We start from the raw sequence: 19847 nt of genomic DNA, 5'->3' as shown, positions 1-19847 counted from the left end.
TTTAAGGTTATACTCCATTTATAGTTATTATAAAATATTAGCTATATTCCCTCTGTGTTTGTATAATATATCCTTGTAGCTTATTTATTTTAATTTTTTTTAAACTTTATTTATTTTTGGCTGTGTTGGGTCTTCGTTGCTGCGCAAGGGCTTTCTCTAGTTGTGGTGAGCGGGGGCTACTCTTCGTTACAGTGTGCGGGCTTCTCATTGTGGTGGCTTCTCTTTCTTGTGGAGCACGGGCTCTAGGTGTGTGGCTTCAGTAGTTGCGGCACGTGGGCTCTAGAGTGCAGGCTCAGTAGTTGTGGCGCATGGGCTTAGTTGCTCCGTGACATGCGGGATCTTCTCGGACCAGGGCTCAAACCCATGTTGCCTGCATTGGCAGGCAGATTCTTAACCACTGCACCACCAGGGAAGTCCCTGATTTTATACATAATAGTTTGTACTTCTTAATCTGCTATCCCTATCTTGCCCCTCCCCACTTCCCTCTCCCCACTGGTAACCACTAGTTTGCTGTTTATATTGTGAGTCTGTTTCCTTTTTGTTATATTCGCTGGTTTGTTTTATTTTTTAGATTCCACATATAAGTGATACCATACAGTATTTGCCTTTCTCTGTCTGACTTATTTCACTTAGCATAAGTACCGTCTAAGTCCATCCATGTTGCAAATGGCAAAATTTCATTCTTTTTTATGACTGAGTAGTATTCCATTGTATATATATACCACATCTTTATCTAGCCATCTGTTGACTGACACGTTGCTTCCATATCTTGACAGTTTGAACACTGGGGTGCATGTTAGTTCATCTTCATTTTTGAAGGACATTTTAGCTGGAATGTGGAATTTTAACACTTTAAAGATGTTACACTGTCTTCTGGCCTCTATGGTTTTTGATGAGAAATTCAGTCATTCAAACTGTAATGTAGTATTTTTCTTTTTTTTTGTTAATTTTTATTGGAGTATAGCTGTTTTGCAATGTTGTGTTAGCTTCTATTGCACAGCAAAATGAATCAGCCATACATGTACATATATCCCCTCCCTTTTGGATTTTCCTCCCATTTAAGACACCACAGTGCATTAAGTAGAGTTCCCTGTGCTATACAGTATGTTCCCCTCAGTTGTCTATTTTATGCATAGTATCAATAGTGTATATGTGTCAATCCCAATCTCCCAATTCCTCCCACCTCACCCCTTTCAAAAGCCCCTTGGTATCCATACATTTGTCTCTACGTCTGTGTCTCTATTCTGTATTGCAAATAAGGTCATCTGTACCATTTTTCTAGATTCCACGTATACATGTTACTATATGATATTTGTTTTTCTCTTTCTGACTTACTTCACTCTGTATGACACTCTGTAGGTCCATCCACGTCTCTACAAGTGACACAATTTCATTCCTTTTTATGGCTGAGTAATACTCCATTGTATATATGTACCACATCTTCTTTATCCATTCATCTGTCGATGGACATTTAGGTTGCTTCCATGACCTGGCTATTGTAAATGGTGCTGCAATGAACACTGGGGTGCATGTGTCTTTTTGAATTACGGTTTTCTCAAGGAATATGCCCAGTAGTGGGATTGTTAGGTCATATGGTAGTTCTACTTTTAGTTTTATTTTTTTTGTGGTATGCGGGCCTCTCACTGCTGTGGCCTCTCCTGTTGTGGAGTACAGGCTCTGGACGTGCAGGCTCAGCGGCCATGGCTCACGGGCCCAGCCGCCCCACGGCATGTGGGATCCTCCCGGAGCGGGGTGCAAATCCGTGTCCCCTGCATCGGCAGGTGTACTCTCAACCACTGCGCCACCAAGGAAGCCCTACTTTTAGTTTTTTTAAGGGACCTCCATACTGTTTTCCATAGTGGCTGTATCAATTTACATTCCCACCAACAGTGTAAGAGGGTTCCCTTTTCTCCACATGCTATCCAGCATTTATTGTTTGTAGATTTTTGGTGATGGCCATTCTGACCAGGGTGAGGTGATATCTCATTGTAGTTTTGATTTGCATTTCTCTAATTAGTGATGTTGAGCATCCTTTCATGGGTTTGTTGGCCATCTCTATGTCTTCTTTGGAGAAATGTCTATTTAGGTCTTCCACCCATTTTTGGATTAGGTTGTTTGTTTTTTTTGATATTGAGCTGCATGAGCTGCTTGTATATTTTTGAGATTAATCCTTTGTCAGTTGCTTCATTTGCAAATACTTTCTCCCATTCTGAGGGCTGTTTTTTCATCTTGTTTATGGTTTCCTTTGCTGTGCAAAAGCTTTGAAGTTTCATTAGGTCCCATTTGTTTATTTTTGTTTTTATTTCCATTCCTCTAGGAGGTTGGTCAAAAAGGATCTTGCTGTGATTTATGTCCTAGAGTGTTCTGCCTATGTTTTCCTCTAAGAGTTTGATAGTTTCTGGGCTTACATTTAGGTCTTTAATCCATTTTGAGCTTATTTTTGTGTATGGTCTTAGGGAGTGATATAATTTCATACTTTTACATGTCCCTGTCCAGTTTTCCCAGCACCACTTATTGAAGAGGCTTTCCTTTCTCAACTGTACATTCCTGTCTCCTTTATCAAAGATAAGGTGACCATATGTGTGTGAGTTTATCTCTGGGCTTTCTATCCTGTTCCATTGATCTATATTTCTGTTTTTGTGCCAGTACAATACTGTTTTGATTACTGTAGCTTTGTAGTAGAGTCTGTAGTCAGGGAGCCTGATTCCTCTAGTTCTGTTTTTCTTTCTCAAGATCGCTTTGGCTATTTGGGGTCTTTTGTGTTTCCATGTAAATTGTAAAAATTTCTGACCTAGTTCTGTGAAAAATGCCATTGGTAATTTGATAGGGATTGCATTGAAGCTGTAGATTGCTTTGGGTAGTATAGTCATTTTCACAGTATTGATTCTTCCAATCCAAGAACATAGTATGTCTCTCCATCTGTTTGTGTCATCTTTGATTTCTTTCATCAGTATCTTATAGTTTTCTGTGTATAGGTCTTTTGCCTCCTTAGGTAGGTTTATTCCTAGGTATTTTATCTTTTTTTGTTGCAGTGGTAAATGGGATTGTTTCCTTAATTTTTCTTTCTAAACTTTCGTTGTTAGTGTATAGCAATGCAAGAGATTTCTCTGTATTAATTTTGTATCCTGCAACTTTACTTAATTCATTGATTGGTTCTAATAGTTTCTGGTGCCATCTTCAGGATTTTCTTTTTTTTTAATTTATTTTTTGGCTGTGTTGGGTCTTCATTTCTGTGTGCAGGCTTTCTCTAGTTGCTGTGAGCAGGGGCTACTCTTCCTTGCGGTGTGCAGGCTTCTCATTGTGGTGGCTTCTCTTGTTGCAGAGCACAGGCTCTACGTGCTCAGGCTTCAGTAGTTGCAGCATGCAGGCCCTAGAGCACACAGGCTTCAGTAGTTGTGGCGCATGGGCTCAGTAGTTGTGGCACGCAGGCTCAAGGGCACGCAGGCTTCAGTAGTTGTGACACACGGGCTCAGTAGTTGTGGCTTGCGGGCTTAGTTGCTCCATGGCATGTGGGATCTTCCCGGACCCGGGATCGAACCCATGTCCCCTGCATTGGCAGTGGGTTCTTAACCACAGTGCCACCAGGGAAATCCCTTTAGGATTTTCTTTGTATGGTATCGTTTCATCTGCAAACAGTGACAGTTTTACTTCTTTTTTTCCAATTTATATTCCTTTTATTTCATTTTCTTCTCTGATTGCCGTGGCTAGGACTTCCAAAACTATGTTGAATAATAGTGGTGAGAGTGGACACCCTTGTCTTGTTCCTCATCTTAGAGGAAATACTTTCAGTTTTTCACCATTGAGAATAATGTTTCCTGTGGGTTTGTCATATATGGCCTTTATTATGTTGAGGTAGGTTTCCCTCTATGCCCACTTTCTGGAGAGTTTTTATCATAAACGGGTGTTGAATTTTGTCAAAAGCTTTTTCTGCATCTATTGAGATGATCATATGTTTCTTTTGTTTTTTGGTTTTTTTTTTTTTTTTTTTTTTTTTTTTTTTTTTTTTTTGCGGTACGCTCTCACTGTTGTGGCCTCTCCCGTTGCACAGCAAAGGCTCTGGACACGCAGGCTCAGCGGCCATGGCTCACGGGCCTAGCCGCTCTGTGGCATGTGGGATCTTCCCAGACCAGGGCACGAACTTGTGTCCCCTGCATCGGCAGGCAGGCTCTCAACCACTGTGCCGCCAGGGAAGCCTGATAATATGGTTTTTATTCTTCAATTTTTTAATATGGTGTATCACACTGATTGATTTGCATATATTGAAGAATCCTTGCATCCCTGGATAAATCCCGCTTGATCATGGTGCATGATCCTTTTAATGTATTGTTGGATTCGGTTTGCTAGTATTTTGTTGAGGATTTTTGTGTCCATGCTCATCAGTGGTATTGACCTGTAATTTTCTTTCTTTGTGATATCTTTGTCTGGTTTTGGTATTGGGGTGATGGTAGCCTCCTAGAATCAGGTTGGGATTATCCATCCTCTGCGATTTTTTGGAAGAGTTTGAGAAGGATAGGTGTTAGCTCTTCTCTAAATCTTTGATAGAATTCACCTCTGAAGACATCTGGTCCTGGATTTTTGTTTGTTGGAAGATTTTTAATGACAGTTTCATTACTTGTGATTTGTCTGTTCATATTTTCTATTTCTTCCTGCTTCAGTCTTGGAAGGTTGTACATTTCTAAGAATTTGTCCATTTCTTCCAGGTTGTCCATTTTATTGGCATATAGTTGCTTGTAGTACTCTCTTATGATCCTTTGTATGTCTGTGATGTCAGTTGTAACTTCTCCTTTTTTATTTCTAATTTTATTGATTTGAGTCCTCTGTGTAATGTATTATTTTTTTCTTGTTGTTTTCAAGATTTCTTTATCTTTGGTTTTAAGAAACTTTTAAGAAACTTGATTATGATGTGTCTGGGCATGGTTTTCTTTTAATTTGTCCTATTTGGAGCTCATTAAACATTTTGAATTTGTAAGTTTATGACTTTTATTAAGTTTGAGCAATTTTCAAGTCATTGTTTCTGAAATTATTATGAAATCCTTACAATTATTATGAAATCCTTACAATCCTTACAATTCTAGAACTCATAAGCTAAAATTATATTTCCAGATCTTTAACCTTAAGAGCTTAATCATTAAACAAATGATTAAGTTAGTTAATAAACCATCTTTGGATACCTGAACTATTTCTAAGAAACAGATGCATAAATACCACTCACTAAATATAATTTTGATTTACTCTCATTTCTTGGAATGACAGTATATTAACAAATACGAAAAAATATGCAACTTCACCAGATGATTATTTGCCACCTCAGTTTTTCTTAAGATGATATGTAGTAGATGCCCATGGAAAAACTACCTAAATCACTCTTGCTTTTCTGTCTTCTAGTTTTCTCCTATGTCTGGAGAAAAGAAAAGCTGGTTACTTTAGTTAAAGATGATCATTAATATAATTGGTTGACTATTCTAGGCATTTTTCTCTGTTTCTTCAGTAACTAGAACAATGCCTTTAACATACACCAAAGCACCCAATTAAAATTTGTTGATTCAACTGTGGCAGTGAAGATAAACACCAAGATTGAGCCTAAGCTATCTTTACAACAAGAAGTACCCCTTTCGCAATGTAAAAACATTTGTTTTCTGGGGTATGGGTGGGGTATGGTATTAGCTCCATAAGTTAGAAGAGAAAGGAAAAACTTACAGAAAGAAAAAACTCCAATAAAGAAATTAATAGGACTGGGAGGATAAGAAAATAAGACACCAAAAGAAAAAAAAAATACAAAAAGAGGACTAAATTGGGTGAAAGGAAGGACAAATGAAAAGACATAGAATGTGACGGATAAAACATAGCAGTTTGAAACACTAGCCTTTTACCAATGAATGTTTTATTATTAGAAAAAGAACTTTCCAAGGTCAATAGGACAATCAATTATCAACTACTTAAAATACTAATGATGTGTAGGAGTTTCACATTTGGGCTTTGGACAGAGGTTCAGCTCAACAGCTTCTCACTCCCTTTCCTCTCTTTCTTCTCCTCCTCACCTCTACTCATTCCTCTCTCTTTCCTTCCCATTCCCTCAGGACTACCTGTGCACACACCCACAAAGATCAAAAAGTCTGTAGAGAAATGCACTCACGCAGACATTTATACCTAGAAACACATATGGTCAGATTCAGGAGACCCATCTACACAGTTCATGTCCATGTGATGCAGAAAAACACACCCACAAAAGGAGATATCCACAACCTCAGTTTTCACACAAAGACGAAAAGAAATCTAAACCTCACTTCATTGAGATCGAATATATACAAAATAAAATGTACCCATAGTAAAATAAATATTTCAGGAGTCCTTCTGTTATTTCCACATATCATTACACAGAGGCACCAGCCGCTTTATCCATGCTGACTGCTGCATGTGGATCACTCTCTTCAAATTCCACGTATTAAAATCCTCTGTCTGCTTCAAGCACCAGTTTAAATGCCATTTTCTACAACATGGAGCTTTCCCAGATCACTTCAGCCAAAAATAACCTCTCTCCTCTTTAGAGGAGATTTATGTAGTTGTTTATCTGTACCAGGCACATTCTGAGATGTTTTGAGTGTTTCTGTATAACTAACTGTTATTTCCTGCTTTTAAGTTATCGGGATTCACTTATGGATAACATTTATTACTCTCCCCCCCCACCCAAATGTTTTATTCAATAAATAGCCTTTGATAGATACTACTCTGTACTAATGGGAAAAAACTGAGGCACACAGAGGAAAGTGGCTCAGACTGAGAAATAGTGGTGCTGCTCTCCTCTGTGAGGAGGCCGGGGATTGTGGTCTTTGCAGCAGCCTCATGTTTAGAATTGCCCTCCCTGTCTCTGCAACTGGTCAGGAGAGTGGAGACTAACTAGGAGGAACGGAAAGGAGGGAGAACTAGGAGTCAGTGTTCCTCAGCTGTACAAGTAGAAAGACTACATCTTGTCAAGGTTCTCTGAGCCAGTTGGTTTCCTGAAGAAACCAACTGTATTTAAACTGAATTACCAACTGAAATTAAACTGAAAGGAGTCTGAGGCATAAAATCGTCATGCTAATTTACAAATTTATATTGAGAAATATAATCCCGAGGGACCTGGAATACTCCTACATGCTAGTCAGGTCATTCTCTTCGTATAGGTCCATTTACACTGTAAGTTACATTCTAGTCAGAAGGCACTTGATGAGCCTGTAATCAAGCCAGGCGTGTGAATGGGACAGTCTCAGATGCTAATGTCACTGGGCTGTTGCCCCTGGGGGACATACCTGATGAGAAGTAGGTATGACCTGGACGACATTGGACACCTTTGGACCCAGCCTTGCTGTTTGGCTCCTGTTTTAGAGTCCTTTTATTACTGTGGCCCTTCTTTTCAAAAACAACTGGACATGTGAGTAGTCTGCAGTTTCAAGCATCTTATAATCATATGTTATGTCCATTTCCTCTCAACTTGATTGAATTGAAGGTTGCAAGACTTAGTGGAGTTTAGAAACAAACTTTTTATCCATCACTAAGTTGCTATGTGACCTCAGGCTAGTGTTACTTTACTTACAGGTGATTCAGTTTCCTCGTATATAACATGGCAAAACAGTACCTGGGTCTGGTTGAGGGTAAGGACTGAATGAGGTGATGTGTGTAAAGGGCCTAGCACATAGTACTTTTTCTCAGTCAGGGTCAATTCTCCGTTCCTCCTTGTGTTCCTGAATTCTTAACTTCCATTTACAGATCACTGTCTAAGTTAGGTCATTGCCAGAGATGGCCAAACTCACCTATTATAGGAGAATATTTTTTTTATAACATCATCCGCAGATAGCTGCTTCAAATTTCATCCAGCAATCCCACTTCTGGTTATATATCTGAAGGAAGTGATATCACTATCTCCAAGAGATATCTGTACACGCATGCTCATTGCAGCATTATTTATAATAGCTAAGACATGGAAACAACCTAAGCGTCCACTGACAGATGAATGGATAAAGAAGATGATATCATGGAATATTTTTCAGCCATAAAAAAGAAGGAAATCCTGCCATTTGCAACAACACGGATAGACCTTGACAGCATTATGCTAAGTGAAGTAAGTCAGACAGAGAAAGACAAATATTGTGTGATCTCAATTATATATGGAATCTAAAAAAAACATCAAACTCATTCAAACAGAATAGATTGGTGGTTGCCAGTGTCAGGGAGTGGGGGTGGGAGAAATGGATGAAGGTGATCAAAAGGGACAAAATGCCAGTTATAAGATTAATAAGTTCTGGGGGTCTAATGTATAGCCTGGTGACTGTAGTTAATATATTTGAAAGTTGCAGAAAGAGTAGATCTTAAAAGTTCTTATTACAAGAAAATAATTATAACTGAGGTGATGGATGTTAACTAAACTTATTGTGGTAACCATTTCACAATACCTACATACATCAAATTATTATGTTGTTCCCCTTAAACTGATACAATGTTATGTGCCAATTATATCTCAATAAAACTTGGGTGGGAGGAAGAATTGTTGCTCTTTGGAGGTCATTTGCTCCCCAGTACACACCCCAAAGCCCAGTGCTCTATTGCTTGAGGATTATTTTTGACACTTATTTAATACATAGATTGAAAGACTGTGCCCCTAAAGATTCTGATTCATTAAGTCTGGGGTGAGGCCAGGAAATGTATATTTTCACAAGCTTCCCAGTGATTCTGATATAAGGCCAGGATTGAGAGCCATTGGAACAGACGGCTTTTTAAAGTTCCTGAAACGGAGTCCTCGGGACTCATTGGGTGGGCACGTGCTGCCCTCTAGTGCCTCTAGCTGCTTGCTACACTTCTGCGTAGCGCAGTAACCTGCTGTGAAGCGCTGGTGGTCTTGCAGATACTACTCTGGGGTGTGTCCAACTCTTCCTGTCCAACTCTTGGGCATTAATAAAAATGCTAGCATATAAAAATGTTGCTTCTGAATGGAAGAAGCTATGCCTCTGTCCCCATCACCTGAGACATCTAAGGTATTCACTAGTGTTTTCTGAGAATGAGACACAGCAAAACTCCTAAGTAAGGCTTGTGTGGAGGGACAACATCACATCAGTGTCCTGTCAGGATTTTTCTTTATTGGGCTGTGATATGACCCATGGTGCATATGAATCAGTAATCACGAACAGTTTCCTGAAGAAATTCTACTATTACAGTAATTGTGGCACTGGAGCATTATCATGCAAGCAGGGTCAAGCTTTACCAAGTTTTCTAGAAACAGACGAATCTGAATCCTTTACAGTTGTGTAACCCTCCAGAGTCCACAGAGGCCTTTGATGTACTTCATCTCCCTTGTTTGCCGTTCAGGATACACCACGAGGCAGGAAGGGCAAAGCTGAAGGTCCACACCCACATCATTAAAAGCAACAGTGGCCATCATCAAAAAATCTGCAAACAGTAGATGCTGGAGAGGGTGTGGAGAAAAGGGAACCCTCTTGCACTGTTGGTGGGAATGTAAATTGATACAGCCACTGTGGAGAACAGTATGGAGGTTCCTTAAAAAACTAAAACTAGAACTACCATAAGACCCAGCCATCCCACTACTGGACATATACCCTGAGAAAACCATAATTCAAAAAGAGTCATGTACCACAATGTTCACTGCAGCTCTGTTTACAATATCCAGGACATGGAAGCAACCTAAAGTGTCCATCGACAGATGAATGGATAAAGAAGATGTGGCCCATATATACCACAGAATATTACTCAGCCATAAAAAGAAACGAAATTGAGTTATTTGTAGTGAGGTGGATGGACCTAGAGTCTGTCATACAGAGTGAAGTAAGTCAGAAAGAGAAAAACAAATACCGTATGCTAACACATATATATGGAATCTAAAACAAAAACAACAACAAAAAAAACTGGTTCTGAAGAACGTAGGGACAGGACGGGAATAAAGATGCAGACGTAGAGAATGGACTTGAGGACATGGGGAGAGGGAAGGGTAAGCTGGGACGAAGTGAGAGAGCGGCATGGACATATATATACACTACCAAATGTAAAATAACTAGTGGGAAGCAGCCGCATAGCACAGGGAGATCAGCTCGGTGCTTTGTGACCACCTAGAGGGGTGGGATAGGGAGGGTGGGAGGGGAGATGCAAGAGGGAGGAGATATGGGGATATATGTATACGTACAGCTGATTCACTTTGTCATACAGCAGAAACTAATGCACCATTGTAAAGCAATTATACTCCAATAAAGATGTTAAAAAAAAAAAGTGTGTGGACTTCCCTGGTGGTGTAGTGGTTAAGAATACGCCTGCCAATGCAGGGGACACAGGTTCAATCCTTGGTCTGGGAAGATCCCACATGCCATGGAGCAACTAAGCCCGTGTGCAACAGCTACTGAGACTGTGCTCTAGAGCCCACGAGCCACAACTACTGAGCCCGCATGCAACAACTACTGAAGCCCGTGCGTCTAGAGCCCATGCTCCGCAACAAGAGTAACCACCACAATGAGGGGCCCGCGCACCACAACAAAGACCCAACGCAGCCCAAAATAAATAGATTAAATAAATTAATTTAAGAAAAAAGAAATGATCCATTAAAAAAAGAAAAAACGATGGCGTGTTCATTACATGAATGTGCCCTTGTTTAGGAAGACGCTGATCCCACTGTCCTATCCACACAAGCACCCTCTGTCAGTGGGTACCAAATCAATAAATAAACCAGTACTAAAAGTCTACTCTGCAGAAAGGCATAAGATTGTCATTTGACTCTACCTCAGCTCTGAGACAGAGGAGCAAGGGTGGATAAGTTGCTATAGAGCAGTTTGCAGCATATGGTTTTAACAGTTTGGTGGGATGACAGTGGCTGTGGATCATCTGTTAAGTAAATAGTATACTCGTTGGAGCTGGTGCCAATGTTGCCAAATTTGGTGATTTTGTCTGGGGCAAAGAGGTCAGGCTAATGGAAGACTAAGCAGTGTTGCAGCAGTAGCTGCAGGAAGCAGGAGCTGGTTGTGTAGGAGATACAGTGTTCTATGCACCTCCTCTTCATTCCATTGGTAACCCTGGGGTTCTGGGGATGGCCGAACGAGCAACATCTGACACTGGACCTATAAGACTGAATGAAGTTTATTAATTACCTACATTCATAGTCCAGGGAAGGAGGACCCCAAGCACCACGCAGTGCCATACCGGGTCAGGTTAACGGGAGACTGAGAACCTTTGCAGCAGCATAGAGGCCGGCAGCAGCTGCAGGATGCTGGAGCTTGGTTTGATAGGAATAACAACAGTAATAAAAGATTCAAGCCACTTTGTACGTATCTTGATCTACTGCTAAAAAGCTGATGCAAGATGCTTTTTCACTGATTATTGTTTACCTGTCATTCAGTGCTCTTTAGTTGGAAAAGTCTTCTCATTCCTGTATTATGGAATTTACAAGTTCAGGAAAGATGTTGAAATGGCTCAAATTCATCCCGTCTTCAGGATGAGACTCTTCTTAAATTATCTTAAATGTAAGGATCTATTTTGTATTTATTTTGTTCTGTAAAAAAAGGGCATTTAAGAAAAACATTCACTAATCCATTTTTTTGCCAAATTATTTTCAGAATATTCTTCCTTATAGGCAGCAAAAAATTCCCTCATGCTAACGGTTGGGTTTTCTTGGCCTTTTGTTTTTTAAATTGTGGTAAAATATACTCAATATAAACTTTACTATTTTAACCACTTTTAAGTGTACTTGTCACTGACATTAAGGACATTCACAGTGCTGTGCAACCATCACCACCATCCGTTTTCAGAACTTTTTCATCATCCCATACAGAAACTTTGTACCCATTAAATAACTCCCTACACCTCTCTTTCCCAACTCCTAGTAAGGCTGGTTCTTGATTCAACTCTTAATAAGGTGGGTTCTTGATTGTGAATTAATCTTGTCTTTGGAACTAGGTTTTTAAGTGTCTTGAGAGCAGGCAGGTAACATAACTCAAATGTCTTTGTACCTTTGACACTGTCCAGCTTAGGGATGAGACTGGGAGGACTCCTGCTTTAACTCTCAGTAAGTTATTTAAAAGAACAGAAGCTATGTCCTTTCCTTGACACATTAATCACTGTTCTTTTCCTGAACCTCTTGATACTGACCACCTATATTGCCTGTGGCATCAAAACCTTCACCGTCCAAGACTTAACAAGACAATGTGTGCACTGTCCTCTTGTGTGTTTTCTAGTTATCTTCCCAGTACAGGTGATATAGTTCATGGAGTTCCTCTGTAGTAGGAGGAAGAGAGACAGTAGCCACTGTCTGTTTTAGGGCAGACTCAGTTATCTGGGGATAGATGCCAGACTGTTATCTGAAAGAAGAAGGCTGAGCCAACAGGATATAGAGAATAGAGCATGAAAGAGTATTTGCTTCCTGTGACTTGGCACCTTTAGGCTGAGGCTCTGCACTGTGTCACATGAGTTTCTCCTAGACAAGTAAAGGTCTGTGATGCTATGCATGACGGGAAACAGGAGGGCTTTGTGATGCAGTCTACTGGTCTGGTTCTGTGCTCTGTGAGGCAGAGATGATAGGTCTAGAATTTGGAGGCATTAGGTTCTAAGACCCTGAAAGCCTAGGAAGCCTAGAAAGGGGGATGGCTAGTGAGGTTTAGATTATGTTGAGGCCTACCTTTATTCTGTGGGATGTTGGATATCCTCTTTACACTTATGGCTGCATCATCATTATTGCATTAATTATTTGGCAAGTGAGAAAGAATTACCAAGATTTAAGATTGGGACCTAACAGGAGCTGCTGCTGGGTAGGGAAACGCTATGACTACGTCTGAACCAATTAAGCCTTAAACAAGGTTTTATCCCCTCACTGTCTCTTGTTACTCTTAACCCCTTACCCCTTTTTTTTTTTTAATGGAGGAAGTTTCCTCATTGGATCCCAGAACAGCTTCATATTTGGGTGATTCTTCTGGTTGGTGGACATTTAGGGCCTTGGATGGCTAAAGTCCTTTGGCTACTGTGCCACCCATCCTTTATTCTGTTCCTCCCTTTCTCTTGTCTTATCCTGATCTCTCCACAGAACTTGTTCAGGGAATGGGGGTGGAGGTATGGAGTATGAAGAGCCTAAAAATGAATCCAAAATAAGAGAAAGGAAATGATGGTGTGAAAAAGGTAGAGTAGGAAAAAGCAAGGTAGGAGAATGTGTAAAATTGGAACACAGAAAAAGCTAGGGAAATATTTGCAGGTTTTGTCTCAGTTTAGACATGAAAAGAAGAGAGCACCCCAGCTTCACACTCTCTTTTGCCTTTCAGCGTCACCGGAGAGTCAAACAAAGGGCTAAAGATAAAACATCAAGAGGTAACGTCCCAGTCTCTGCTCTGACTTCTTTCCACTGTGGGTGAGCCTCCCATGAACCCTGTCCCTCAATGACCCCTGGTGCCAGGCACCAAGTGCTCTAACCACTGAAGGCCCAGTTCCCCAAGTGGACAAATTCTCCCAGAAGACTTTTTTTGGGTGGGAACTCAGAGCCTGGGAATATTCCAGAATTCTCCACCTTACCCCGGGGAGTGAAGAGGAAGTAGGGGAGTGAGTAAGTAAGGGTTCTGTCCTTAACTGTGTCATTTACTAGTTTTATGACCCAGTGAACGTCGCTTCAGCTCTCAGTCTTGTTATCCATAAAATGGGCATGATGGTGCTGTCTCACTCACAGTGTGGTTGTGAAGGTCGAAGGAGATTAGGTCCAGGAGAGCACGTCATACCTGGTTATGTTGTAGTCAGACGTGCGTCAGAGCACTGGCTCTCCTGTCATTCAAAGATCTCCAGCTTCCTGTAGGATGTCCCTGAATCCTCTCCCGTTCCATGTAATACTGTCTCCTGGTTTCTCAGCTAGGAGACTTTCCCGGGAAGAAGCTGAGAAGCCATGGGAGCTGCTGTCTGTCATGAGAAGGTGATCTCTTGCTCTTTACAGTCTCCTGACTCCCAGCCTGGCCTGTGATCATTTCTCCACTTGGCCTGGGGCAGGGTTGGGGAGGAGCATAATGGCTGGGAGGTAGCCAGACACAGTGTAGCCTGGGCACTGGTTGAGGGTTCCCAGAGGAGAGGGTGGGATCAGACGTCTCAGGAGACAGGAGTCCTGCAGTTCTGCTCTGGGTTAGGCTCACGAAGGTCCTGGAATTCAGGATTTGACTAGTGCAGGATTTAAAACTACATGGGTTTTCACTCAACCACAAGACAAGTTATGAGGCTAGATAATTAAGTGCATAAATCAGTCATCATTTTCATATTCTCTTTACAGCTAGACCCTTTCAAGGGCAGACCCCTGGACCCTGCTGACATACCTCCTCTGGTTTTATCTTCAGGGAGGCCAGTTCCTGGGACAGCCCTCGGGCAGGAGCTTGTCATATTATCCCCCTCTTAAGATCTCTAGAGAATAGGGATAGGCTTCCAAGAGATGTTGTGTATGCCCTGTAATCCCCAGAATTCAGAGTTCCCACAAAGACCTCCGTAGCCCCAAGTGAGGCTGACTCCAGGTTCTATCTGGTGATGTTCCTGGTGCTGCACCATCAGGTAACCATGGGCTCCCCCATCTGCCTGGTTGCCTTCTCCTAGTTCAGCTTCTCAGCACAGGTCAGCAGAGAACTCACCCACCTCCCAGGCTCTCAAGGCCCTGTGTTCCTGTCAGTTGTCTGAGACTTTGCCCAACAAGCCCCAGGCTCTCAGCCCAGCACACCATAACTTGCCAAATGACATTTCCCTAGGAAGACAAGTAGATGAGTAAACACCCAGTGGGTGCAGGCCTCAGAGTTTACAGGGCTAAGGGGGGCAGTGTCAATCTCCAGGCCACACACTTGAAAAGAGGCAGATGTCATTCCATCAGTTACAAACGTTTGCCATGTTTCCCTTCCCAGCCAGGACTGGCTTCCTCAGGAGGGGAGCGTGCGGCAGATCCTATGTGCAGATCCCTGCTGCCAAACCTGCAATGCTGTGGCTCTGGAGATTCAGCAGGTAGTGGTGGGTGAGAACACTCTGATCTCCCCCACTTCAGGGGGGTCATCGCAGGGCTCTTCTTGCCTAGAGGTTTTGTCCATGTCTAATGTGTCTTTTGAACAGAGTCTGGAGCATGGCCCACACTCCAAAGACCTTTCACTTCCATCTACTACCCTCACAGTGTCACAGAAATCCTTAACCCAGTCAGCTGCGCAGTCAACTGGTGCAGCCAGCATCCATGATTTCTGGGCTGAACACCTCATGCTAAGGCAGGGATTTCAAGTGCCAGAGGTGCCCAGGGGCCCAGAGACTATGTTTTCTTCAAGGATTGAGGAACCTAGGGTTACAGTGAAGCTGCAGGAGATGATGCAGAGCAACCTCAACCTTGTCTGTGAGAACCAAGGCCATTAGCCTTTAAATTCCCAGGTCTCTCCGCTGACCCTGAACCAAGAAATTACTACCCTGATACACCCTGTGGCCTTGCAGACGGTCACTGTCCTCCCTGCCCACCTGCCGTCCCTGAGTCCTGAAGTCCTGAGGCTTCTTGAGCTACATGTAAAAAAATGGATGCATTTCCAGAGGTGGGGGCTCCCCAGACGTGTGGAAGAGTCTCTGAGGCAGCTTATGCCAAATCCACCATTATTTTACCAACCTGTATATAACCAACCAGTTTCTTTCATTCAGAATGATACTTCTCAATTCTCTGTTGAGAGATTTGGGACCATTTCATACCAGAACTGGGGTCCATGTATGGCTGGCCAGCCTACCCAGGCCTTCTGGGTTTCTGAATGGTCCATTATGGACCCAGAACAAATACACTGTTACCAGCAAATCCCAAACCATATGGCTCTTGCCTTGCCCTCTTCAGCCCTTAAGGAATTAAGTGGCCTTTATCTAATGCCTGGGCAACAGGCTAATGACTCAGTGGGCTATGTGCAGCCGAAATATAGCCAGCTATTCTGTGGTCTTCCTTCTCTGCACAGTGAGTCCCTGGGTGACGCCTTCTTGGGTTCTCAAGGCCTCTCCATGAATGAGAACATGTCCAAGCCCCGCTTAAAGGACCCTTTATTTGCATTTTTTATTAGTTTCTGCTTTATAACAGTGAATCAGTCATACATATACATCTGTTCCCACATCCCTTCCCTCATGCATCTCCCTCCCTCCCACCCTCCCCATCCCACCCCTCCAGGCAGTCACAAAGCACCTAGCTGATCTCCCTGTGCCCTGCGGCTGCTTCCCGCTCTCTATCTACCTTACGTTTGGTAGTGTATATATGTCCATGCCTCTCTTTCGCTTTGTCACAGCTTATCCTTCCCCCTCCCCATATCCTCAAGTCCATTCTCAAGTAGGTCCCATTCTTCCCGCAGCAGCATGCCAGGAGGCAGCTGGAATTCCACCTCCAGAGACAGTTGATTCACCACCGCCGGGGCCTGCCGCAGAAGATCCAACAGTCCATTCAATTGTTCCTGTCCCCCACTAAGCAGCAGACTATGTCCCGGAGCAGCACATCCCTAGACAGTGTGAATGGTCCCCGGCCTACATCTCTAGAGGCCACTGGGGCTGATGACCCATTCTCACCCATTGTGGACCCAGTGACAGTCCCCATGCCACACTTGTTTGACCAGACCAAGGCAATATTGCAGAGCCATATCGACTCCAAATGTGGGCAGATTCACCAGGGCAACATCCCTGCCTGTGTATATAGCTCTTGGGAGTGCATAATTCCTGGGGGCCTGGAAGTGGCTCCCTTCACCTGCATCCCAGAAAGCAAGCCCCTGGAACTACAGGCAGCAAGTGACTCGGACCTACAACAGAAAATTACACCCTGGATGCCAGCAGCCCTTGATCAGCAGCAACAAACCTCACCAGATGCTGTCATTGAACGTCCTAAGCTGCTCCGAGCCCTGTCCGAGGGAGCCATTGAGAAACTGGAGACAACTTTACGGCACAAGTGTCTGGCCTTGTTAGGGCTGCCGGCTCTTTATGATGTGGCTCCCTCTAGGGTCGTGGCCCCAGCAGTCACTTCCCAAGCCATGATCACAGAGATGGTACCTAGGCCTATCAAATTCCCAACAGAACCTCTGACTCAGAGGACCTCACCTGAAGAGCAGGGTCTAAGTCCTGGGTCAGGCTTTCAAGATGCCAACAAGGCTTGTGCAGACATTGCAGATGAATTCCAGGCTGAAGTGCAGGTGGAAGAAGTAATTGAGATGGTGCCTCTAGAAAGTCAGACAGAGCCTGCGAGGCCCTCCTCACTTGGAGAACACATCTTGGCCAAACTAAATTTCCATCTGAGAAAGAAGAGGCTAGAGATACAGCTGGGAATTCCCATAAAGGCAAGGAAGTCCAGGAAACAACTTGTAGCAACCTCAGAGAACATATGCACACAGGAGTCTCTTGGGAGTCTAAACAACCAAGGAAACACACTGCTCCAGGAACTCCCCATCCCACGAGATATGCCACGTGCCCCAGATCCAGAATGCCTCTATCTCAAAGAACAGCTGGCCACTGAGTTGAAGGCAGTGTATCAGAAACAGGAGCAACCCAGTTCCAGTGAAGTATCCCATGGTTCTGTCCACTGGGCCTCCAATATCTCTCAACCCAGTGGGAACCTGACAGAGGCCCAGGTGCTTTGTGGTCAGCTGGAGGCCAGTGTGAACAACCGCAGCCTGAAGGAGCCCTGGAGCCCTGAGCCCCAAAGCCCTGACAAGAGCAAGGACTTAGCCCAAGTACCCACACTGGCAGAAAAGAGAGAGGAACCAGGCAAACCCAAATCGGCCGGGGACCACAGAGAAGGGGATGCCGCGTTTGCAGTCTCCTCCACAAGAAAGAAAAGCCACTCTGCTGAAACCGAGAGGCCAGAAGGGATGCTTCTGAATGGGACAGCCTGCAGCCCCTGGCGACGGAGACATCACTTTCACCCTGGTGCTCCGTGTCAACACTGTCCCCAGCATCACCCTCAGCTTAAACTCCCAGAGCTACCTCCTGGAGTCCCTGGGGGGAAAGACTCTGAGAAGAATGACCTGCAAGACAGTCAAGCCAAGCTCAATGTCATCCTCAAACCAGCAAGGGTTCCTGAGAATGCCCAGCCTGTGGTGCCTCAGGTGTCACAGGGCCAGCCTTTCCTGGGCCAACTCACTCCGGGTAAGCCGTTGCAGGGCCAAAGTTTACAAGGTCAGGTTTTTCAGGGGCAGGTGATGCAAGGCCGTACTCAAAAGAGGCCCAGCTTTTCAGAATCTGGCTGGAGAAATAAGATGAAATATTTTCTGCACTTTATTAACCCCAAGACAAAAGGCAAAGGGCACGAGGAGTCCATGTCCTCCACATCTGAGAAAGTGGCCAACACCAGAAAAGGAAATGTGGAAAAGAGCCTGGCTTCAGCCAGAAGTCCCAAGGGGCAAATTAAGATGGAGGAGACAAGAGGGGACCCTAAGGCCCAGTTTCCACCCACTGAGAAGCAGGTGGGCTTGGCGTTCTTGGATGTGCCCCACTCCCCAGACAGTAAGCTCCGGCACCGCCCCCGCTCCCATCAACTCCACTCTGCCTCAGTCCTGGGCATCCCCTGCCACTGCCCTCGGCACTGCACTGTCCTCGAGTGGCTTGTGTCACCCAAACAGGGAACCCACCCTAATTCCCAACTCTCACCTCGGAGAGAAACACTGGTCTGCTCAAGAAGACCCAGCTCAGTCAAGAGACTTTGTAGTCTATCCAACGTCAGCATTCCTTGAAGAGGACTGCTACTGTCATTTTCATTGACGTGCAGGTGGACAGAGGTGCCACCCAGAATACACTGTGTGTCTCTAAGTAGAGAGGTGTGCATCTGCTCCTTCTCTCCACTGTGGTGCGTTCAGGGAAGGCATAAGGGAGGTAAATGTCCTTCCTATCTGGGGAAGGGGCTTTAACCCACACTTAAGCTGCGTAGCATTCCACCCCACCCCCACCCTGGACTACAGGTAAAGGGACTTGAACAGAGAGGGAAGGCCCTTGTCTAAGGTACATTGAAGGTAGAGGTCAGGCTTGAATTTTATCATGGTGTCCTTCGGCCCAGAGGAGCAATGTGGACATGAGGCTAGAACTGTCAAGGAGGAGTGGCCAGGAATCTCACAGGCAAAATTCACTGATGACTTCTATATGTGCCCACACTCTGGAAGGGAGGTTTTTAGGAGAGTGCCAGTGTTCCAGCCTTGAGCAGGTGCTTTGTGTTTATCAACAGCATATAGGTAATATGACAACAGTCAAAAGCAAATGATAGTGTCTCCCCTCTCTGCTCCCTGTTGGTTATTGGTTAGATATTTCTGGAGAACTCACTTGGGAGGCTGCTGTAGCTCTCTTGCCTCTATCCCACCTCCACTGTCTATCAGCTGCATGGACTGAATGACACTGGGAATGAAGATCACAGTAGAACATGGAGAGGGGCTGGTCCCCACTCCCAAGGGTAGGCAGGGAGAGAAGCAGGGAGGGAGAGCATGTAGATGGAGGTCTGAATATCTGGGGTAGAAGTTGACATGTTCCTGAAGAGGGCATGATAAGAGAAAAGGCTGGTTAGCTGTGCACTCTAAAGAACCTTGAGCCAGGAAGCCAACCCAATACCCAAGTGCTTTTAGGGGATGGAGATGAATAAACTGAGTTTTGGTCTGTTGTCCATAGTGTGATGAAGAGCAGTGAGTTGAGCCTTGTTTTCAAAGGCAATGCGTATTAATTTACAATTCTGAATACTCACCCTCAACCCCACAAAACTGTTTTCCAGTGTCAGGGATTGGTATAACTATAAATCTGTGTTTTTGCTCAGCTTAAACATGAAGTCAATGACTGGGTTCTAATCTTGATATATCTCAGCTTTGCCCCCTTTTTTCTGTGTTTACTGCCTCTGCTTGTTAGATTACTCATCCATTCTTGCC

General features: G+C 43.8%; 1 protein-coding gene and 1 long non-coding RNA gene across 2 annotated transcripts in view; one reads left to right on the top strand and one right to left on the bottom strand.

Annotated features, from left to right (window-relative positions):
* The window catches only part of LOC309811558, a 30943-nt gene extending 19352 nt beyond the window's left edge, over nt 1–11591 (bottom strand). The window contains exon 1 of the long non-coding RNA XR_014295210.1: nt 11355–11591. This is a non-coding gene — a long non-coding RNA (uncharacterized lncRNA). The remainder of the gene's footprint in view (nt 1–11354) is intronic.
* An 871-nt stretch (nt 11592–12462) lies between these two features.
* On the top strand, nt 12463–18580 carry LOC309805460 (protein SPATA31F1-like; the record flags this gene model as incomplete). The annotated part of the gene is given in 7 exon segments (XM_082623353.1): nt 12463–13320; nt 13849–13909; nt 14871–15357; nt 15361–16062; nt 16064–16306; nt 16308–18530; nt 18533–18580. Coding segments are annotated over 7 exon segments (3858 nt in total). The 5' UTR covers nt 12463–13226.
* Nucleotides 18581–19847: the final 1267 nt, after the last annotated feature.

The sequence above is a fragment of the Mesoplodon mirus genome (genome assembly GCF_964341445.2).
Source record: "Mesoplodon mirus genome assembly, chromosome: 1".
NCBI classification, from domain to species: Eukaryota; Metazoa; Chordata; class Mammalia; order Artiodactyla; family Ziphiidae; genus Mesoplodon; species Mesoplodon mirus.
This window is presented reverse-complemented; position numbering and strand designations above follow the sequence as displayed.